At 31.9% G+C, this 24,421-nt stretch overlaps 1 protein-coding gene across 1 annotated transcript in view; it reads right to left on the bottom strand.

Annotated features, from left to right (window-relative positions):
* Positions 1–24,421, bottom strand: part of LOC143046151 (DNA-dependent protein kinase catalytic subunit-like) — an 84,271-nt gene that overhangs the window by 48,741 nt on the left and 11,109 nt on the right. Inside the window, exons 14-38 of the mRNA XM_076219172.1 lie at positions 22,889–23,040; positions 22,340–22,480; positions 21,944–22,059; positions 21,428–21,511; positions 20,693–20,768; positions 19,981–20,085; positions 19,339–19,458; positions 18,888–19,044; positions 18,224–18,336; positions 17,515–17,707; positions 16,252–16,463; positions 15,900–16,007; positions 15,487–15,585; positions 12,109–12,236; positions 11,675–11,769; positions 11,214–11,316; positions 10,755–10,879; positions 8,080–8,149; positions 6,477–6,670; positions 5,992–6,136; positions 5,630–5,708; positions 5,137–5,259; positions 4,495–4,589; positions 3,311–3,479; positions 2,318–2,425 (exon numbers count right to left, since the gene is read on the bottom strand). Of these exons, the coding sequence (XP_076075287.1) occupies positions 2,318–2,425; positions 3,311–3,479; positions 4,495–4,589; positions 5,137–5,259; positions 5,630–5,708; positions 5,992–6,136; positions 6,477–6,670; positions 8,080–8,149; positions 10,755–10,879; positions 11,214–11,316; positions 11,675–11,769; positions 12,109–12,236; positions 15,487–15,585; positions 15,900–16,007; positions 16,252–16,463; positions 17,515–17,707; positions 18,224–18,336; positions 18,888–19,044; positions 19,339–19,458; positions 19,981–20,085; positions 20,693–20,768; positions 21,428–21,511; positions 21,944–22,059; positions 22,340–22,480; positions 22,889–23,040 (3,110 nt within the window). The remainder of the gene's footprint in view (positions 1–2,317; positions 2,426–3,310; positions 3,480–4,494; positions 4,590–5,136; positions 5,260–5,629; positions 5,709–5,991; positions 6,137–6,476; positions 6,671–8,079; positions 8,150–10,754; positions 10,880–11,213; positions 11,317–11,674; positions 11,770–12,108; positions 12,237–15,486; positions 15,586–15,899; positions 16,008–16,251; positions 16,464–17,514; positions 17,708–18,223; positions 18,337–18,887; positions 19,045–19,338; positions 19,459–19,980; positions 20,086–20,692; positions 20,769–21,427; positions 21,512–21,943; positions 22,060–22,339; positions 22,481–22,888; positions 23,041–24,421) is intronic.

Here is a 24,421-nt window from a genome sequence, read left to right as displayed (position 1 = left end):
AGGTTTTGTCTAAAATAGTTTCTATGACCCTGTACATAGGTTTTGTCTAAAGTAGTTTCTATGACCCTGTACATAGGTTTTGTCTAAAGTAGTTTCTATGACCCTGTACATAGGTTTTGTCTAAAGTAGTTTCTATGACCCTGTACATAGGTTTTGTCTAAAGTAGTTTCTATGACCCTGTACATAGGTTTTGTCTAAAGTAGTTTCTATGACACTGTACATAGGTTTTGTCTAAAGTAGTTTCTATGACCCTGTACATAGGTTTTGTCTAAAGTAGTTTCTATGACCCTGTACATAGGTTTTGTCTAAAGAATACTGAGCAAAAAAAGTTTAGCAACACTTTTTTTAAACTTTTTTGTTGTTGTTTCTGGAAAAAATATATTTAAACATCATTAACATGTATAATGGTTTGTTGCGGAATGACGGAATTACAGAATTTCGGACAAGGGTAAAACTATATGGGACCAACAACTTCATTGCGGGGCCATAAAAAGCATGCTTAAACATTAAAACACTTCAGCATCAGCTTGAATCTATACATGGCTGTATTTAAAAACATTTTCAACTAAGGTAAACAGGCTTCAATTCAAAGATGTAAAGTAGTTTCTATGACCCTGTACATAGGTTTTGTCTAAAGTAGTTTCTATGACCCTGTACATAGGTTTTGTCTAAAGTAGTTCTATGACCCTGTACATAGGTTTTGTCTAAAGTAGTTTCTATGACCCTGTACATAGGTTTTGTCTAAAGTAGTTTCTATGACCCTGTACATAGGTTTTGTCTAAAGTAGTTTCTATGACCCTGTACATAGGTTTTGTCTAAAGTAGTTTCTATGACCCTGTACATAGGTTTTGTCTAAAATAGTTTCTATGACCCTGTACATAGGTTTTGTCTAAAGTAGTTTCTATGACCCTGTACATAGGTTTTGTCTAAAGTAGTTTCTATGACCCTGTACATAGGTTTTGTCTAAAGTAGTTTCTATGACCCTGTACATAGGTTTTGTCTAAACTAGTTTCTATGACCCTGTACATAGGTTTTGTCTAAAGTAGTTTCTATGACCCTGTACATAGGTTTTGTCTAAAGTAGTTTCTATGACACTGTACATAGGTTTTGTCTAAAGTAGTTTCTATGACCCTGTACATAGGTTTTGTCTAAAGTAGTTTCTATGACCCTGTACATAGGTTTTGTCTAAAGAATACTGAGCAAAAAAAGTTTAGCAACACTTTTTTTAAACTTTTTTGTTGTTGTTTCTGGAAAAAATATATTTAAACATCATTAATATAATCCTTAGTTTTACCTGTAATTTAAAAAAGACGTACTTTTTTCCAGGTGATTGATTTCGCGCCATTTTAACTTTGCACGTGTAATTGACGTTTTACCTTCTGTTCCTGTACTTTTAAAACGATATTTAAAATTTCTTTTTCACTAATGTTCAGAAGCATACCATTGATAAGAAAAACACATACACCTTTGAAAAAGTTGCATGGGGCGTCAAACAGGGCTCCCCGAAAATGACCGTCAGAAAGGTCTTGGAATGGTTGATGCCAGAATGAGCGTTGCTGACATCGTGGCTCGATTTAATGTGCATACAGCAACAGTTTAGAGACAAACAAACAGATATCGACAAATTGCAACTGCACAGGATAGGTCGATATCTCGTAGACCCAAAAAAAACTATTGTCAAGGGAGGAGCGCTACCGTTGCTGTTCGTCAACACGTGACAAGGTTTTTCCGGCCACAAAAGTAGTTCATTGACTAAGGGCAGCTGCTGGTGTGCCTGCCTATCCTTCTTTGGTGCACTTAGGGCATGGTTGAGAAATTGATATTGAATAACACTATATTCATTATCGCATTTTGACCCTCCCGCGCTCCATACAAAGAAAATCCTAATGAATGTGAGTGATACACATCCATGTTGCTTCTGACATGTCATAATCCCTTTTTTTTATTATTAAAATTATATGTTTTTATGATTTTGTAATAAAATAGAATTTCACATTTTTGTTGCTAAACTTTTTTGGCTCAGTATAGTTTCTATGACCCTGAACATAGGTTTTGTCTAACATAAATGCAAGACAAGTACACTGTGGTCATGTGTTCAGCTGAGAAATTACGAAATTATGTCGTTCCAAGTCTTATACTTACCATTCACTGGACAACTGTTATTGTACTTAAAGTAGAGTTCAAATTCTCTAGCCCTCTTTAATAATCTTGTGTAACAAAAATATAATAGTTCCTCCTCAATCCATAGCAGAATCCCCTCTATATTATATTATTTATTTACATTGTATTATTTTACCATATGCATATGACAACTTACTGGTAGACCAAGTAGAAATGATAATTCCAGTATAATATTACAGGCAGATTTCACAGCTGGGGTCAGACTAACAGCTGATAATATTCCATCTTTTTCTACTGTCATTCCCTAAAAATAAAGTACAGGTTTAATCTTTCATATCCGGGATTTTGGATTTAAAAAAACTTCTGAATGTCAGTTGCAAAAGAATGACTTCTTTAATAGGGCAATTTCAGGAAACATAGAACACAAACCATGCCATCAAAATTCAAAAGTATTATTTTTTGATTTCTTGAAAAACCTATCCATTGCAAACATTTCTGAATTAACAGTATCCATTAGTTTATGATATTTGACATATCTGATATATTTTCAACATAGTTTCTCCAAAATAAAAATCATAGTGAGTCAAAAGTTTAAGTTGGAGAATGTTGTTGTTACAGACAAAAGAAAATATAGAAAGACAAATGACAAAAGCGATTATTAATTCCAAAACAAAACTTCAAACAAGAATGTGTCCACAGTACACGGATGCCCCACTCGCACTATCATTTTCTATGTTTAGTGGACCGTGAAATTGGAATAAATTCTCTAATTTGGCATTAAAATTAGAATGATGTTATCAAAGGGAACATGTACACTAAGTTTCAAGTTGATTGGACTTCTACTTTATCAAAAACTACCTTGACCAAAAACTTTAACCTGAAATTTGCACTATCATTTTCTATGTTCAGTGAACCGTAAAATTGGGGTAAAAACTCTAATTTGGCATTTAAATTAGAAAGATCATATCATAGGGCACATGTATACTAAGTTTCAAGTTGATTGGACTTCAACTTCATCAAAAACTACCTTGACCAAAAACTTTAACCTGAAGCGGGACAGACGGACGGACGCACAGACGGACGGACGCACAGACGGACGGACGAACGGAGGCACAGACCAGAAAACATAATGCCCCTCTACTATCGTAGGTGGGGCATAAATAGAGATATACATCAGATATCACTGTACCTTATAAACATTGTTGAAGAGTTGTTTAGCCATGTTGACTGGACTGGAAGAACTATCTGGTAACATGCTTGTTTTAAATAGTTGTCCATATCCTCTCAGTAGTTGTTCAAAGTTAAACAGGTCTATTTCTGGACTAGTTAAAGAGACTGGTAAAACACTTGATAAATCTCTGTAAAATAAAAACTTAGGATTAATGGAAAATATATAACATATCCAGACTTGCTTTCTATGTGCTATAAAATTAGACTCATTGAAATATGAATAGTATACTGTAAATTCAGAAATTATTGTGAGATTTTTATCAATGTGAATAATGCAATTGGGTGAGTATTGTAATAATAAGAACTCTCTGTCTGGTATCTGATGCATATATCTGTACACAGATTTTCTCTGTCTGGTATCTGATGCATATATCTGTACAGATTTTCTCTGTCTGGTATCTGATGCATATAGCTGTACACAGATTTTCTCTGTCTGGTATCTGATGCATATAGCTGTACACAGATTTTCTCTGTCTGGTATCTGATGCATATAGCTGTACACAGATTTTCTCTGTCTGGTATCTGATGCATATATCTGTACACAGATTTTCTCTGTCTGGTATCTGATGCATATATCTGTACACAGATTTTCTCTGTCTGGTATCTGATGCATATATCTGTACACAGATTTTCTCTGTCTGGTATCTGATGCATATATCTGTACACAGATTTTCTCTGTCTGGTATCTGATGCATATATCTGTACATAGATTTTCTCTGTCTGGTATCTGATGCATATATCTGTACACAGATTTTCTCTGTCTGGTATCTGATGCATATATCTGTACACAGATTTTCCCAAAATATCAAAAATTAACCTCACATTGTTGTCCTTTCTTCGAAGATTGTAATAAACAATTTCTGAATTTACAGTTTGGTTTTTTTTAACGGACAACATAACTGATTTCTCTAACTGCTATCGATTTCAACAACCTATGTACTGACTCTCTACAAAGGCAAAATGAATATGTAAAAGATAGCCTCTTTTCAGAAATATAAACCTTTAACACAATTACACAATGTCAAATTAAAATATGGAAAATTTTTTGAAGCACCATATCTGAGCTCTTATCAATTTTGATGAAAATAAATACTGCAAATCTAGTTTAACAATGAACACAAAAAAAAATGTATTTATGCATACTTGTCTCCATGCAGGACCTGTTTAAATCCTTTCTGTATATTGGTTATTACATCTTTAGGTAGAAATCTTGACATGACAACCAACAGTTGTTCTGTCTAATATAAAATAAAAGATTAATAATTATTTCTACTTTTATAGGTTCATTATTTTTTAAGTTTGAAAATATTGTTGTGAAATTCAGTTTTTAATTGCATAAGTAAAAATTGCAGGACCTGATATAATGGACAAAATATTAAAACTTTTGTAATTCACCTAATCGCTATTTGTCTGCCATTAGTGGACATCACAAAGTTCCCGTAAATTTTTTAAGTCATGATAGAAAATATCTGATGCCACAATGGAAAAGTAATTGTTGTATGACATAAATAGTTCAACAGATGCAGATTCTCAGGTCAAGTGGCACAGATTTCTGAATAGCGATAAGGTCTAAACCCCATCTATGCAGACTTAATATAGAAACTTCGACCTCAAACTGGTCTAGAAGGTCTCATGGTAGCATGCTTGTCATCAGTGTGGGATTTAGTCACATAATATTGAAAAACAAAATTTTACTTTAAATAATGTAGCACTTTGATAGAATTGTAATGAGCATAAATTTATTGACCACCATTATATTTCTACCTTCAAAATTGTAAAACATACCTCGTTTGGTAGATTTTTCATAATCTCCACATCTCCCAGGTTAAATCCTAATCCTGATGGTTGTATTACACAGGTACATATCATTGTCCACAGGCTGTTGGACCATAATTCTTTGGGAGCTACCTGTAAAAATTTGTATTACATGTACTAGCCTATTTTTTTTAAATAAAATTCCAAATTTCATAAGACAGAATTAAATATCAAGATTATCATTAAATGAGCTGACAGCAAGGTTTGGTATATACAGGAAAAGTGACTTTCATCTAGACCTATATTTATTTTTTAGGGTTATTGGTTTTAGTTTTTTTCTTTTATTTAATTTCAGGAAAGGCAAAGAAAAACAAACAGGTATTTGTTTAATTACTTTCTAATACAACCTAAACAGTAAGAAAATACTACATTTAAATCCCTGTAATAGCATTGAAAAACTTAATTCATTGTATAGAATGCAAATTTGATGAAAGTGATAATCTAGAAATGACATTAAGCTCACCTTGAATGTTTCTTTCTGGAAGTTAGCTATCATTACTGTTAGCAAGTTCAATATCCTTACTAGAACTGTACACTTAGATCTGAAATCATTGCAATTGGCTTTATTTGGTAGAAAATTGCCTATTTGAAAGTACTTTTTTTTTAAATCTCATTTGGAAAAACTAAACTGTTTATGAAAAGATTCAACACTTAACCATTATCATTTTTCATACTTCTTTTTTAAGCTACCAAGTCTAATAAACAAACAAACTTTAAAATCATTCTACTGTTCAACATCTTTCCTTTAAAGATTTTTTTTTCTTAGAAAATACAAATACACAGATTGAGTAACACCACTTATCCCTAATGCATCGTTTAATTTACCTATTGAATACATCAATTTCCTTCGGTGTATAGAACTCTTCAAATATATCAAATTGTCTTGAAAGGTCCCTAATATCTGTCAAAGCAATGTTCTCCACAAAATATTGAATGGTTTTCAACACTTTAGACATGGCAATCCCATCACCTGTAATTAAATTCATACCATGCTCTTTTGAATAAACTGCATATATAACAAGATTATCATTGCATTGTGGGCATCACAATACAACTACAAATATTACACATCAATGTTATCTGTTATAATTCTGAGGTAAAATCTTCTTCTAACCATTAAAAATATTCCAAAAAGTTTTTTATGAACGAGTTACACTGTTGACACAAGGTCAATCGGTATGAACAACATTATCGAACAATTGGTTCTTACTGTCACATGATATCAGCATTGTGACATAGGAAATGTACAGATTTGAAAGTTATTTATCATAATTAGGTTCAACACATTCCTTCTTTAATGTACTACCTACCTGAAAAAATCTCTGTTGGTGTGAGGAGTTTTTCTCCAAATAACCAAACATAACAATCTAAAGGAGCCAGGAATATATCAAACCATTGTACTGCATTATCTACTGAGAACTTGGTATCATAGGCTAACATGGTGGGGGACTGTAACAAACATAACGGTGTTCTCTTTGGGTCAGGGTTACCTCCCCCTTCAAACCTTCAATGAAATACAATAATTCTCTTCACATTTATTCTTGCCATATTATAACTGTCTTTTTTCTTTAACTGCTTAATTTCATTTACAAACAAGAATTTAGCATAAATAAACTATTGAGAAAGAGATTTGTTTCCCATATGTGTATTCTTCTAGTGAGGTTTCAGGAATCTGGGTTGAAAGCTGTATGGTGAGTTGATTACACCAAGGAGGTTATATTAGAAGGAGAGAGGACGAAAGACGATAATTACACATAAAATGTTACCGACTTTTCTGTAAGTGGGTGTTAATTAGTTGAGATCGACTCTGTCACAGAGGGAGATTTTGTCCTAATAACATACCCGAGTAAGAACGGAAACACCCGAGGTGTCATAAACTGACCGGATATACAATTATTGAAATGTTAATCAGATTTTTTGTGATTTTTTGTGATATTTTTTATTAAGTAATTAAAAATTAAAAATTTTATGTTAAAAGTAAACTTATTACCAATTGAAATAAAACGAATATCCGTCTCATTGCCGTCAATGTTAATATCAACAGTCATAACAGAAAGTCACTTTTACGATGTTCCCGATAAATTTCTCTATGTTTCAATTGCAAATATTCCTTCCGGTCGTTACCGGTCACCGTAACTAAAGTACTTTGCATATTCGTATATTTTCTATGATTATTACCTGCCAAATCTCATAAGCAGGAATTGACAGGTGAAGCGAAAATCTTTGTTTAAAGCAATGTAGTGTTGAATAAAAATCGCTCACTAACTTTCCTTTAAACCCTCATAACTTTGTCATTTCTTTATCTTTTTTCACCGTAGACAGACGGTTGATTTTGAAATTGCACGTCAAATCATTTTCCAAATCAAAACACCTATGCACTGCACTGTAACTAAAAATACACCTGAACTTTAATGACCCAGTCACTGATAACAATCACGTGACATATGCGATTTATCTAATAGCCCGAACTACTCACGGTAACAGCCCGGTACATGAGAGGGCCATGTCAAGTGGGTGATAAACATGTCGGTTTCTTTATATTTTTATCATTTTTCTCTGATGGAACTGCTATCCTGGGGATGCTAATTTTGTATCAAGCAGAGTGTTCACTCTCCTTCTAATATAACCTCCTTGATTACACAAATTAGGTACCTACTTTTATGAGACCTACCACCCAACCACCCTAATTTGCCTGCAAATTATCACCATACTATAAGCAAGATTAAGACTTTGCCACCCCAGATGATTAAAATGGTGATTAAATTTCTGCAAGTCATAAAACACATCATTAGATTCATGAAATGTCTTCAACTCAGAATTGTGCACCATCTTAAAATCATTTAGATCAAGAATGGCTGGATAAAAAAAAAAATCTTCCTAAAACAAAGTCTTAAAAGCTTTATAAAATCTTACATGTTTATAAAGTAGACTTGTTTTTTATGCTTCAGAAAAGTCTGGAAGTAATGTATTGGTGACTTTATCCCTGAAATAAAATACTTTGAATATTATCTATTACACAAAATCATTTTTCATCTTTAAATTGGGATATGCACATTTTAAATTTATGGTCCTGAATTTTAATTTGCAAACAAATATATTAAAGGCTGTTCACAAAAAGGGGCTGTTTTCTGCTATTTGGTCAGGTTGTTATCTCTTAGACAAATTCCTTTTTCAATTAGGCCAATTAAAATTAATTGATAGATTTTCATCCCCGCCCGCCCCTCTGAAATCTTCCCGCCCCGATTTTTTTTATTTTTGAAAAAATTACGATTTCCAGATTTTGTTCATTTCCGTTACCGGTAACCGTCGATATTTCGTTTCGTGTAAAACTTCCTGTTTTAAATTTCGGTTTTCGTATTACTTAGAGTATTCTAACTGGATGATCACGTCGATATATTCTGCTGATCTATGATCACAACATCATTTACCGAGAATAAATTAAAAGATTGATTATGAGAAGGGCGTGAAATATTCGCTGTGTCCAAGAACGCAAATCGCCGTACACTCATGATGTCACAAATGACAAATGTTTGTGAGTAAGGGAGCTACCATTTAATTTTATGGGGGCGGGGGGGCGCTAGGATGAAATTTGAACAGGACAGGAGTTTTGAGTAAAAAAAAAAGGCAGGATGAGACACTTGCAAAAAAGAAGTCAGGACGACAATTTAGGTAAAAAAAAGTCAGGATAAACTAAAAAAAAAAAAAGGCAGGAGCGAACAGAGTGAAAAATAAAAAGGCAGGACAGAGATTACAGCTAAAAAAAAAATGCAGGACAAAAATTTTCCTCCTAGCCCCCCCCCCCCCCCCCCCCATAAAAATCAAATGGTAGCTCCCTAAAACACCTTGGATTTATTTTATTTATACAATGACTTTCAAGAAATTTGGACTGTGAAGGAAACCCAAAAGAGTCAGAATCGTGGAACACATTTCACTGGAATAAAGAAATTGACACAAGCATGAACTTTTTAGATTAATGACCGTATATTGAGTTCAGAAAATCGACAAACATACGCATTTTTAATTTATTAATTTACAGCAAGCTCTTAGAAATAAATTTATCCATGCCTATCGTTTTTTGGTTTTTTTTGTAAAAAAAACGAAAGGCATGGATTTTTTTTTTTGTAAAAAAAAAAAATCAGCAAACATCCTCTGTCACAATACCCACGATAGAGTCATTATTAAACAACTCTGTTCTACATTGTAATTATACATTGTATTTGCATCTTGCATATTAAGGACCAACACTATTATTTCAACACTGTTTGAGTTTTCATTTTATTCTGTACTTATTGTACTCGTGTTGCATACCAATGGATTTACTTCATTTTATTCGGACAACAAAACATAGCTTAGAAAGCAAAATATATTTCATGTAGTCCAAATGAAGAGAGCATTTCCTCACATTTCTGCTGTTTACTATAAAATAGGTTTCTAAAGCGGCAATTACATGTAGAATAGTGGTGGCCAATCAGAAATATATACTTGAATACGAATTTGAAAAAGCGGCACCAGCATATGGAGTAAATGTGTCTCAATATTGATACGTTACTATAGAGCTAGCTAAAAGTACATGTACGCTGATTTTGTTGAACGAGGAATACTGCTTTCTCAAAAGTTGCTAAGACAGGGCTATGAATCATCAAATTAAGGTCATCACTCAATTGTATGGTTGTCATCATGAGCTGATTGGCCATTATGACAAAAGTGTGTCAGAAATCATATCTCAGTGATATTCTTCCTCAGTCATAACAACCTTCCATCCTTACCGAACTGAACAAACAAATAACATGACGGGTGTCGTATACGGTAAACCTTTCCAGAGCACCTGATTTCATTCCTGGTTTTTAGTGGAGTTTGTGTTGTTTCCTACTTATTATTTGTAACTGTTGGTGCAAATGTCTTTTGGTTTTATGAGTCTTTGGTTACTCCTTGGTTTTGATTGTTATTGTCTTATACATGATACCTAATGGATGTATTTACATGATTATAAGCTTATTATTACACTTGCATATATGATCGAATAACACGTGACAAGAAGATTTCATATGAAATAAAATTTAAAAAATAAAATCCTCCCACCCGCCCCATTTTTTTCAAAAATTTGGATGAAAATCTACTAATTAATTTTAGTTGGCCTTATCAATTCTGTATCCCACCATTATCATTTGAACACCAATACAGTGCCATTTGTATCTGAAATTCAACATAGAATTGTAGTATCACCTCAAAGGTGATATTAACAGATACCTTATATCTTTAATCAGGGTGATCTAACAACTGTAGAACATATTCTTTTTTTTGTGTCAATTCTAATACAATTTATACAAGTAATATTACAGTAATCTTTTAAGCCTTACACTTTTGATCTCACTATTTACTTTTCCCCCTATTATCAATAAATAAATCTGACAGAGTTTTATTATCCTCATAAAGTTGAAGTACACAATATACAAATGTTTATTTTTTGCATTAGCTTCATGAAAAATTACACAAATACAGAAATGACTTAATAATAATTCTATTTTACAATAAAATGATAATACATAAAACTTGAATCCTTGATAGTTCTATATAGTGATCTAATTTACCTTCTACAAGGGGACATAACTGATGAACAAGTTTCATACACATGTGCCTACACTCTGTATGAGGAGCTCCACATCTTCGCAATAACCATCGGACACCAATGTCTAATTTTGGTGTTGACCAGGCTCTGGAGATTGAAATTAACATCTTATTATATCTCTAAACAATAAGTCTTAAAAAAATAATATTAACTATCCTTTCAATGCATTATAACCCTGAAAAAGATGTACATTAAATGTCAGGAAAAATTTAAACACTTATGAATAGAAGCAGAATTTATCCATGGAACACACTACCCCTGCCTTAATAATGTCAGTTATTTCTGAGGACTTGAGTTTATCAGAAGACGTAGGCAGTAACTCATGATATTTTACAAGGCTTTGATTTCAAATCAATGTCCAAATTTATAACTCATATAAAAAAGTTCAGATGTTTGATAAAAGCTATAAGAAAATACACACTTAGGCTCCTTTCTTTTCGGGTTTTCTTTTCTCAGTATATCAGCTTTCACTGTGATAATCCTCTCCAGATGTTCTAATGTTTTCTTACACTGCTCCTGGGTGCCTAAAACAAAAACAAGGACTTTAATAAACAAGATTTAGGGTTGGGCCAAATGGTCTCCATGGAAAAGAAGTCTTACAAATGCTAATACTATCATTGAATTAACATTAGTGGTTCCCATAAACTGACCTTATCAAAAATTAATGCATGTTCAATAAGCAGGTTTCAAAGTCAATGGACCATGACTGAGAGGTGGGGCCATTTTCTCCCTGGAAATTAAAAGTGGTTATACTCATACAACTGCATACAGTTTTTATGTTAAAGGAAAATTTTTATAAAACTAATCAACAGAAGGTGGTCAGGTGACAAAAGGTTCACTCTAGCTCATTATTTAGCTAAACAAAATTAAGAGTTTGCATACCTAGTGATTTATCATCAGTGTGAGCTATAGCCAAACTCTCAACAAAATGTACCAAAATATCAAATGCAAATAGATCTACCAAAGAGGCCTCTTCCCTGAAAATACATTCAGAAAATAATTAACAGTTATTGCATATCTTTATTTAGGAATTTATTTAAAATTTAGAATAAAGTTATTGATTAAATGAATAATACGTCTATTGGCTGCAAATGCAAAATCTTAGCAGTTGTAAAAATAAGGGGCATTGTATTGCCCAAAAGAATGACACTTTAAAATTTTATACAATTGCCGTGAGAATTTATTTTCTATACATTCTAGATAAAAAGTTTAAACAAGATAATTCATGGTAGACTAAACAATTTTCATATTATATGATAAATTCATGTAGTTATAGAAAATGTACATGAGATTTTTAAATTTCTGTAAATACCTACCTGAATATAGTATAGATACTGTTAAATGCCAGAGAGGCCCCAAGTCTCTTGAAGGCTCCTGGATGAAGTGAATAACTGTATAGTCTCTTTAACACAGATTTGATATTCAAAGGACTCTTTTCCAAAACCTGTATTTACATATTTAATGTCAATTTGTATATTATAAAAAGAAACACAATTCCATCAAAATATTATTATAAAGACGAAGAAACAAGAAAAATAAGAATATCTTCAATGATTATTTTTTAATAATTAAAAATCTGAACATTTAACAATAATTAAAGTGTTTGTAGTAAAGCACAGAAGGGTAAAGATTGTGTTTATTTATTAGTGGAAAGTAAAATAAAATATTGCATTGTCATTAAAGCATTGGGTGTAGTAGATTCAACTATAATTCTGGACAATGGGAGATAACTCCAATTTTTAAAGATGACTGTGACAATGACATCATTTATATTTTTAGAACAGATATTACATTCCTGCACCTTGCAAAAGTTATGTAATTTTCTTGACAGATGTATCATCTTTTTGAGACTTGAATATCTCAGCTTATATTACATTGATGAGTTTCTGAAAATCTTCATGGATAGGAAGTATAGAATGTTATAATCAATGCACTATATTTTGTGTATCAAAAAGGTAGTGATAAGCCTTGTAAGACATAGATATCAAGTCAGTAACATAGGCTTTTGATTACATTCTATGCAATCTTTACCCAAAAAATTAAAGTACCTTAAACATATGTCAGACATAGTAATGAAGTCACAGCAACCTCAAAACATACATTAAAATAGTTATCAAAATAAATCTAAAGGTATGATATAGTCCCTTGATATTGTAAGAGTTTTCTTCTACTCTAAGTATTAAAATAATAAACACTAATTGAACTAGATGTGTCAAAGCGACATGAATGGCCCCGTCCCAAAAAGTTGAAAAATCTGCAATTTCAATAACACATGTGGACACAAACATAATGTTAGTCTCACATATCAAAAATCAGCTCAAAATCTGGAGGGGTATAGAAAAAAAATCTGTATAACTATGATTTTCAATAATTTATCAAAGTCCAAAGCCTGTAATTCCAGCAAAAATTAGCAAAGAGGAACAAAACTTCTACTTGATCTGTAACTCATCATGGTTAACTATCATATCAAAAATCAGCCCAATATCTGAAGGCGTTTAGAAAAAAAGTCTGTATAACTGTGATTTTCAACAATTTCTCAAAGTCCAAAGTCTGTAATTTCGGCAAAAATTAGTGGAGCAGAACGAAACTTGAACTTGATCTGTAACTCATCATGGTTAACTCACATACCAAAAATCAGCCCAATATCTGAAGGCGTTTAGAAACAAGAATGTGTCCACAGTACACGGATGCCCCACTCGCACTATCATTTTCTATGTTTAGTGGACCGTGAAATTGGAATAAATTCTCTAATTTGGCATTAAAATTAGAATGATCTAATCAAAGGGAACATGTATACTAAGATTCAAGTTAATTGGACTTCTACTTTATCAAAAACTACCTTGACCAAAAACTTTAACCTGAAATTTGCACTATCATTTTCTATGTTCAATGAACCATAAAATTGGGGTCAAAACTATAATTTGGCATTTAAATTAGAAAGATCATATCATAGGGCACATGTATACTAAGTTTCAAGTTGATTGGACTTCAACTTCATCAAAAACTACCTTGACCAAAAACTTTAACCTGAAATTTGCACTATCATTTTCTATGTTCAGTGAACCGTAAAATTGGGGTCAAAACTATAATTTGGCATTTAAATTAGAAAGATCATATCATAGGGAACATGTATACTAAGTTTCAAGTTAATTGGACTTCTACTTTATCAAAAACTACCTTGACCAAAAACTTTAACCTGAAATTTGCACTATCATTTTCTATGTTCAGTGAACCATAAAATTGGGGTCAAAACTATAATTTGGCATTTAAATTAGAAAGATCATATCATAGGGCACATGTATACTAAGTTTCAAATTGATTGGACTTCAACTTCATCAAAAACTACCTTGACCAAAAACTTTAACCTGAAATTTGCACTATCATTTTCTATGTTCAGTGAACCGTAAAATTAGGGTCAAAACTATAATTTGGCATTTAAATTAGAAAGATCATATCATAGGGCACATGTATACTAAGTTTCAAGTTGTTTGGACTTCAACTTCATCAAAAACAACCTTGACAAAAAACTTTAACCTGAAGCGGGACAGACGGACGAACGAACGAACGAACAGACAGACAGACGGACGGACGGACGAACGGACGCACAGACCAGAAAACATAATGCCCCTCTACTATCGTAGGTGAGGCATAAAAACTCTGTATAATGGTTTGTTGCAGAATGACTGTGATTTTCAACAATTTTTCATTTGTTGCAGAATGACTGTGATTTTCAACAATTTTTCATTTGTTGCAGAATGACTGTGATTTTCAACAATTTTTCATTTGTTGCAGAATGACTGTGATTTTCAACAATTTTATATTTGTTGCAGAATGACTGTGATTTTCAACAATTTCTCAAAGTACAAAGTCTGTAATTTCGGCAAAAATTAGTGGAGTGGAACGAAACTTAAACTTGATCTGTAACTCATCATGGTTACCTCACATACCAAAAATCAGCCCAATATCTGAAGGCGTTTAGAAAAAAACTCCTTATAATGGTTTGTTGCGGAATGACGGAATGACGGAACTACGGAATTTCGGAATATTAGAATTAGGAAATATTGGAATTACGGATTTCGGAATTTCGGACAAGGGTAAAACTATATGGCACCGACAAGTTCGTTGCCATATACATTTACCTTAGGTGATGTCTGTTTTATGGACCATTTGACTAACCTTATGTGGTGTCTGTTTTATGGACCATTTGACTAACCTTAAGTTGTGTCTGTTTTATGGACCATTTGACTAACCTTAGGTGATGTCTGTTTTATGGACCATTTGACTAACCTTAGGTGGTGTCTGTTTTATGGACCATTTGACTAACCTTAGGTGGTGTCTGTTTTATGGACCATTAGACTAACCTTATGTGGTGTCTGTTTTATGGACCATTTGACTTACCTTAGGATGTGTCTGTTTTATGGACCATTTGACTAACCTTAGGTGGTGTCTGTTTTACGGACCATTAGACTAACCTTAGGTGGTGTCTGTTTTATGGACCATTTGACTAACCTTAGGTGGTGTCTGTTTTATGGACCATTTGACTAACCTTAGGTGGTGTCTGTTTTATGGACCATTTGACTAACCTTAGGTGGTGTCTGTTTTACGGACCATTAGACTAACCTTAGGTGGTGTCTGTTTTAAGGACAATTTGACTAACCTTAGGTGGTGTCTGTTTTATGGACCATTTGACTAACCTTAGGTGGTGTCTGTTTTATGGACCATTTCACAAACTCCTTGAGACAAACAGCACAGAAATCCCTCAGTGATGTATCTGTTGACTGGATAATTCCATCCTGTAAAATCAACATTTCTGATAATGTTACTGGTCCTAGAATCTGATACAAAATGAGGAATTATGGTCACATATTCTAGTTGAGAAATATTTTAACTATTTAATTAAGATAAAGAATATAAAAGAAGCCTTTATCAAACTGATATAAATCTCAGTAATTCTAAATTTCACAAAATGTCTTCTTAAACAAAGAAATACAAACTGCTATAATTTATGAAATATCAAATCAGAGATATAAAGGTTTTCTTTAGTAATGGCATATTTTTCTTTATATCATAACTATGATCATCAAAATAATACTTGTATCTAACTTACATAAATAGAATCCAGTAGTGTCATGGTTTCCTCACTCTCTGCCTTCTTATTGTTTGTGAACCAATGAATTATTTGCATAATTAGAGGCTCAAATAGCTGCTTAGCAACCTATCACAAATAATGTAAATGGTTAAATATTTCGATTTTTCTTCTCTAATATTTGAAGACTCATAGAATAATAATATATGTGAAATGAAGAATTTTGCTTTGTGCACATGCTCATTTAATATACTACATTTGTGTAGTTTCACTGAAATCCATCAAACAATACTGGAGGATACAAAGTACACAAACAGAAGGTTACATATAGAATGACTCCTTTGTAACATATTATCATCAATGAAACATGTACCTGTTCAACATCACAAGCCAGCTGTAAAAGAGAAGGAAACATCTTTTTGTAAAGAGGAGCCATAGAAAATCTTTCCTGACCACGCCCTAACTGTGATGCCCCTCTCCCTAAACAGAACAAGACGAGGGAGTGAAGTAGTTCACATGCTGCTACTTTGGTTTGTCTGTCACTTGATGTCGTAGCTAGCTCTACAATCCTTGGTAAGAAGGAATCTGAAATAAAATAACAAATAGTGTAACAAAGTATATCTTATGGCAATGACAGTGACAAGTTGTTTTTATTTACTTATTATAGGAAAGTTTTACCATTAGACTCCTCAAGAGACTTTGTATACACTTTGAATACTGTGGATTCATCTATTTTTGTGAATATCAATTTTCGTGGATTGCTGAAAACTAACATATTCATGGATATTTGATTTCGTGGTTTTGGCAATCTCTGTATACAATGCCTATTAAAATATGTGTTTTGTTGAACATTTGATTTCGTGGTTCACCTGTACCCACGAAACCCACGAAAATTGGTATCCAACGAATAATAATGAATCCACAGTACTGTAAACTAACTTATTTTCGTGGATATTTTATTTCACTATAAGCCCTTTCTATACGTTTTCATGATTTTCATATTTACTTGAAGTAGTTGAATGAGAAACAATCTAATTTGTACATATTCATGATGATTTATATTTGTGTTACTTTTCTACTCGTGAAAATGAGTTGGTTTACAGTACATATTTTTTTCATATGTCATTTTATGTAAAACCTTTATTGGGAACACCTGTTAATATAGGGGTAGAACTTCAATTAACAAAGACAGAGATATATTTATGTAAAACCTTTATTGGGAACACCTGTTAATTTAGGGATAGAACTTCAATTAACAAAGACAGAGATATCTTTATGTAAAACCTTTATTGGGAACACCTGTTAATTTACGGATAGAACTTCAATTAACAAAGACAGAGATATCCTCTTGTTATTGGGACAAATAAACTTATTTGGTTGTCTGTGACTCAAAAATTCTACATTGGTCAACTACAACACAATAACATTTCATATCTAAAAATTATCAATAATCCTTGGTTCAATAGATTGCTCATGAACAATTACCATCTAAGTTCAATATTTCGATACTTTTCAAGTTTCATTATTTACGAATTCAATAATCTATTGCAAATCAATCAGTTTTTACAGTAATATTGTGTATAATCAAATATTCATGTCATATCTATTTGACAAAATAAATTAACATCAACCTTACCTAGATAAATTGTAGGTTTCATATCCATGAAAGGCATATCAAACTTGAGATGTTTATGTGTGTCCCATGAGATAGCTTGTTCAGTAATATCCTCCTGTGCTGTAGCCAACAGATTGTAGTTCACACAGCCACCCAGGCTCCCAAGATACTTTATAATACGGTACTTAACTTGAGATAATCCTGACTGATAACTCTGTAAACATACAAAAATAACACATGTACAAATGCATAAAACCATCATGGTAATATCAAGGTATTAAACCACATTGACTCTTTTTTAGCTTTATTCAGTAATCTGCAATGCTAGTGACACATGTTGTAATAATCACGACAAATATTCATTTATGCATACAGATAAGTCATAATCTGCACAAAGTCATGACAGAGAAAAGGGTGACAACATTATGGCTGAGTAAGACAATTGGAACATCAAAGACATGACACAGTCTGTAAACATTTCCAACAGACTGAATCAACTTGACCATTTAGAGTGAGTAGATCTATATTAAGGAACTCTGATGGGAAAACAAAATCATATCAACAGGGATACATGCAGATATAACTTTGACTGCATCAAGTTCTAATATAAAGAAATTGCCCAAATGCAGTTAGACAATACTATTTCATGAAAGATTGTATAGATTTTTAATGTGCTTTGTATATTGCTACAGTGATTTTAAGAAAATAAATTGGTATTAAACCTCAATACCTCTTCGTTAGATTTCCTTTGTGTAACCAGTCTGACTGTCATTTTCTTTCTCTTACTGTTGGGTTTCTTTGCTGTCAGGTTCAATACACTGTCTGCTGATCCTTCATCTGATCCTAAAACAAAACAAAAACATTTATTTCTAAACCTAATATGTGTACTTAGAAAAAGTAAGTTGGTTTAGATAAGAAAAGAAAAACATGAAATTACTATTATATGACATATGTATTTTTTGCTCAATAATTTAAGTTTTTTCTGTAAACAGGAAGTCAAACATTAAAGGAACTGGAATCAATGGATAAAGCTTAGTGCTATATACCAATGTTCCATTCTCAATTTTATTACCTTCATATAGAAATATCCAACAGACAGCCTGACAGACAGACAGAACAGATGGACAGACAGAGGTAAACATGTGTCTCCTAAGGGACCAGGAATATAATTAAACAAATAAGATATACTTTAGAAATAACCTGAAAATTAATGTATTTATGATGCAACTTCAAACTGCCTTTGATGATTCAGCATTCTTAAAGGATTAGTAAAACATAAGTCTTTAGAATACGAACTATGTAATTGTGTTTTAAAATTTCTTAACTACTAAGAGAAACAATATTATATTTACCTTGATCAGCAGTTCTACTAAGAGAAACAATATTATATTTACCTTGATCAGCAGTTCTGAGATAGCTATCTAAGTAAGGCAATATTTTGTGATAATGTGGAGACAGTATACTTGGTGGTAATGTAGCTGACCAATACTCTAAAGCATCTAATGCCACCATAGATAAGGGGAGGTAACTTAAACCTATTGTCAAAGTAGCCTGAAAAATAGGTTTTCTAGTTATAAAAACTTTTACAATACAATAAGAACATTAAATAACTCAATTTTAATTTGAAGTATAGAAATTATAGTTAAGAAATGAAACATGACAGTTTATTGTTTTTTTAATGATTTGATGTAAATGTATGACTGCCCATTTTTATGTATTACAGCAGTACACAGATGCAGAAAATAGCAGTTTGTAAGATCATAGAAAATATCTTAATTGACCAAAACAGAAATTTAAATACATAATGTGATGACCCTTATCAAAAATTAAACTACAGTCACAAACCTGTATTGCTGGGACAACTTCTGACATTTCTTCCGTGATAATTTCTTTAGGTAATGCCAATATCATGGTCAAACAAGAAGCTAGTAAATCATCTCTGTATTGTTTCATTCTCACTAATACCTGAAACAAACAACATAAGGCTTTGACTTAAACCAGAAATAAATGTAGAAGGGTGTCAAAACACTCAGCATACTACACTCCCCTTCATGCATCTACTTTTACTGATTGTACAATATAAAAACCATAAAACAATTCTAACGGGAGGTGCTTTCCTAACCCTTTTCAATCACTAAGATGAACATGTCTTTAAAAATTAGCAGTCTAAAGTAACAAAAATTAACCAACAATTATAAATCTGGTTTCTAAATTAGATATAATTGATTGATTAATTGATGGCAAACCATCATCTAGGAGCCAATATTACAAGCGTGTCCTGGATTACAACATTTCAATGTGATATGAATATTTCCTGGTTTAAACTGGAAAAAGAACAGGCTCTGTCATAATTTTAATGTGCCAGCTCCATATATACAAGTCCCCAAGACTGTTCACCTCAGAATACTTTAATATGTAAATGTAATGTGTAATTTTAATTTTTCATTTTCTAATCTACCAACAGACAATAATTAAGTAATTTCTTGCCTCTTTAGAGAACTTTGATACTAAGAGAAAACAAGGATGTGTCTGTTGTGATGTCACTATTCCCTCATCAACTTCCATGGAATTATCTGGGTCTTTAACAATATCCTGTAAAAAAAGTGGCGATTTAGAATATCATTATTCTGTTCCAACTTTGATGTAAATTGAGGCTGATTTATTTTCACTATGAATCATATGGCATTTAAACAATTTTGGAACTGAAATTTGATTGGAAACAACATATTTTTACCCAAATCAAATAAGACAGTGAAGGTTTGTTGGTAAAATATCCATCTTTTAAGGTCTTAGGTTAGATGAGTTTACTTGATAATAATGTCTTAATGGAAATGATCGCTTGGAAATAAACCAAATTTATTTTCATGCTTTAAACCTGCAAAGCTGTAACATATATTCAAAGGCCTACTTTCAATATAACTACTGATGCAGAAATTTTAAAGCATCTTTATCATTTTAAAACATATTCTAATATATCCCAATACAGAAATCATGAATAAATGTATTAAGTCAAAGTTATCTACTTTTTTTGTACTGCAGAATCAATTATTTAAGACTTTCATCCTGGACATAATGTTTACCAATAAGTAGAAAATAACTTAATTTTCAGCAAGAACCAATTATTCTATTTAAAACTACACATTATCAGTAAAAAAAAAAATTGTATAAAAGTCTTTAAATAATCTGTATACTTCTTTACCTCAAAAAACTTTATTTTGTTGGCAATTTTCATGGCGACTGCAATTAACTTGTAAAATCCACTGACTAAAGAGTTCCTGGAAAGAATCAATTATCTTCATTAAAATTACATCCATATCTCAAGTAAATTTGTGCAACAAGAGATTTTTAAAAGTGATTGCTACGATTTCTTAAAACTTTAGTAAATTACTGGCCTATTTAATGATTAAGAATATAATTAAGAATATGTCACTGATGAGTCACAGTTAATAGAAAAGTAAATTGTTTGTCCTGCCATGGATGTATCAACCTGTGAAGCAAATAATGATTTCCTGCAATCTGGGTCCAGCTTTATGTTTCTATTGGTGATATCTTTTATCATATTTTATTCTTGTTCTTTGGAAGCATTGAAATGTATTTTTTACATGCTTTGAAAATCTATCACATCCCACAGTGGTGGAATTTGTTTGATTTGGAGGGTAGAAACCCTTTAATAATTTAACTCTGTCAAAATAAAGCTATTCTGTATAATCCTGCCGAAAACAAGGCTTTTTGACAATTCTCTATATCTATGTTTTATCACAACCAATCTAACAGATATAAATCCTACAAACTATAATAGTTAAATGAAAGTAATAAAATAATAATTTCACAGTTTACATTTTCCAGCTGCTGACAAATATTTTTTTCCATAAAAAGATTTTAAAAAATTTAAACATAGATCACAATTAGTGTGTGTGTATAATATAGAACTTACTCAGTTGATTTGAGTACAATGGTATGACAGAATGTAAACATCCATTTCTCAAACAAATTGTAGTTATACTGTGGTAATAATTCTCTGCAAAAGAATTTCAAAATGTCTCAAATTTATGAAGAAGTAAGAAAACATATCAATTGAAAACATCAGAGATAATTAAGGTAAAATATGATATGAGCATCTTTTTATTATTGTATAAATTTAACAGGTTGTACATACAGAGCTACAGGTGAAGATGGTGCTCTAAAAATAATAATTAAGACTGTTGACAGCAACTGAAGCAATCCTTAATAAAGTTTTTATATTCTTTTTTCTTTCTAATGTGGTCAACTTATGTCAAAATTTCAATATCTAAAAGCTGCAAATCTTAGCACAAACTATATGCCAATTTAAGCTACCTACAGAAATCTACCATGTGAATGAAAACATAAAAATTTTAAGGTTTGTTGGTTTGGGACTTCTGGTACATATATAATCCTACCTACAAAAATCTACCATATATTTTACACATACCTACAGAAATCTACCAGGTTGATGAGTATTTGGAAATCTTTAGGTCTATTGGCTTGGACTCCATGTATAGGATCAGCACTGGCTTCATTAGTGTCATCATCATCACTATTTCCTGTCTGTAAATAAACATAAGATGGGGAACAAATAGAGGATTAAATTCAAAATATAACAAAAATATGATATTCAGATTTCAGAAAATAATTTCTAGACAAAACTCAAACCATTTACCAGTACAGGATATTCCAATATTGACTTTTATCATCATACACCTGTACTACTTGTAGTAATGTTCAAGAGTCTACTTATTAAAAGTTTACTTGACCTTTAATGAGAACAGTAAAACAGATTTATTTATAACAACTGCTTTAATGGTAAAATGAAACAATATCAACATACCAAAGCTGATATCTGAGTAGATGTGTTGGATGTCAGGTCCAGCTTGTCAATGATTTTAAGTATGGCCTGGATAAGTTCATCATATAAAATCTCCGTCAATCTGTGTCTCTGGTCTATACTGATGTCTGCCTGTGCAAAGTCCTATCACAAAGAAAGAAAATATTTAATTCTAAGAATGGCCTGGATAAATTCGTCATTTATGATTTCTGTCAATCAGCTTTCAAATTGATTTCAATTATGTCAGAATTTTTAAATTCAGCATGGACCCTCATATACTGTGAGTTTGTTCATTTACTTTTAATGAGGAAAATTTGAAGTTCTTTGACAAAGTCTGTATACAAGCCTTTCAATGATATGTACTTCTTTGATCATTCAAACCTTATAAATAATAATGAATCCATAGTAAGAGAAATTGGATTTTTTCCATTCTTCAGATATTACAATTCACAGGTGTCAATCTGTTCCAATCAAAATAAAGCTACTTTATTTTCTATTTTTAAATTATTATTTTTTAAACGAAATATTCTCCTAATAACAAGTACAGCTTGCCTTGATTTTGGGACTACTGAACAGTCCAGTCCATATTTCTATGTAGTCCTTATATGTTATGGACCTGACTCCTGTTTCTGGTTTGTCTTCATCTGATTGCTCCAAGTCAACGATGGGTGGATGGGAACAGGTTCTTATCAGTCCTTGAAAAACTGTTAAAATAAACAAATATTTACATTTAAAAGCATCAAATAGAAAAATCACTTTGGATTCATGTAACAGATTTACAAGGGTTAATAGCATGATTTTTATGTAACAATCCAATTTTACACATATCAATGGATTTTGAATGGTTATTGAACTCCTAGATTACAGAAGGATCACAAAAATATGATGGTCTTCATTCTGCTTTTACACATGTAAAAGTATTCTTTTTGGAAGCATCCTTATTTTAAAGTAAGATTTGTAAGTTATCAGTCAGTACAAAACTTTTCAAGTCATAAATTGTTAATACATTTGAGTGAAAGACACTAAAAAAATAAATCACCCTCAGTTTTATGTGGGATTTGTGTTGCTCTATGAGTATTTGTTTTTCATTTTTCATTTTTGTTTTTGTCATGGCATTGTCAGTTTGTTTTTGAATTCTGAGTTTGAATAATCCTTGGCATCTTTCTCCTCTCTTTTACATACAAACAAACAGCCTAATTCCATCAGATATGACTACAGTGCAACCTTTAAAAGCATACATTTGTTCTGTAAAACACAAAATTTAAAAAGTTGACAGATGCATTCTGTAATAGTGATTTCTGTGTTAAATTTTTAATTGGAAAAAATAAACAACTGTTTAAATCAGTGATTTTGCTAGCGCTCGTCACTTTCGTAATTTACGAAAGAGTTTTCGCATTGACGAAAGTATTTCAAATCAATTTCGTCACTTAAATTTTGAAAGTGTAAAAATATTTTCGCATTAAAATACTTTAAATCTACCTGTCTTTATGTTTTTGACAAGTTTATGACCCCCAGGTAATTAACATTTTCAACAGGTGGTACAAGTTGTGATTACAACTAATCCGCTTATTGCCATTGGAATGGTCACTTATCCGTTAATTATTAGTAAACGAAATTGTTACCCTCCGGACAGTTCGCATTTGAATTTCAGTATTTCTCAAACGATTACAATTTGAAATTCATTTTTCGTAGATTCTTCATTTGAACGAATTTCCGTCATAATTGATATAAATTGCCACCAAAAACTTTCAACAATTTCCATTTAAAATAATGAACTTTATTCAAAAGGTTCAGAGATGTCTTCACGAGAGAAACAGGTGCTTCCTGTACTGTGTGCTACGCATGCGTTAAAGTATCCCTATGACTATTTATAGACCCAGATTAAAAATGTAAAATACGAAATCATTTTGAATCAATTAAACGAGAGAGACAAATACATATCTCTTACTAAAGGAATTTAAACCGAAAAATGATAATTTCCTGATGAATCTGGACTCGTTTTAAATTTATCATCCACGTGTCACTTCCCGTTTTTGTTTCATTTTAAAACCGTAAGTAGTAAAGGTGATCTATCCTTGATTTGTT

Source organism: Mytilus galloprovincialis, chromosome 9 (genome assembly GCF_965363235.1).
Source record: "Mytilus galloprovincialis chromosome 9, xbMytGall1.hap1.1, whole genome shotgun sequence".
Lineage (NCBI taxonomy): Eukaryota > Metazoa > Mollusca > Bivalvia > Mytilida > Mytilidae > Mytilus > Mytilus galloprovincialis.
Note: the sequence above shows the minus strand (reverse complement) of the source record. Positions and strands in the feature narration are given on the sequence as shown.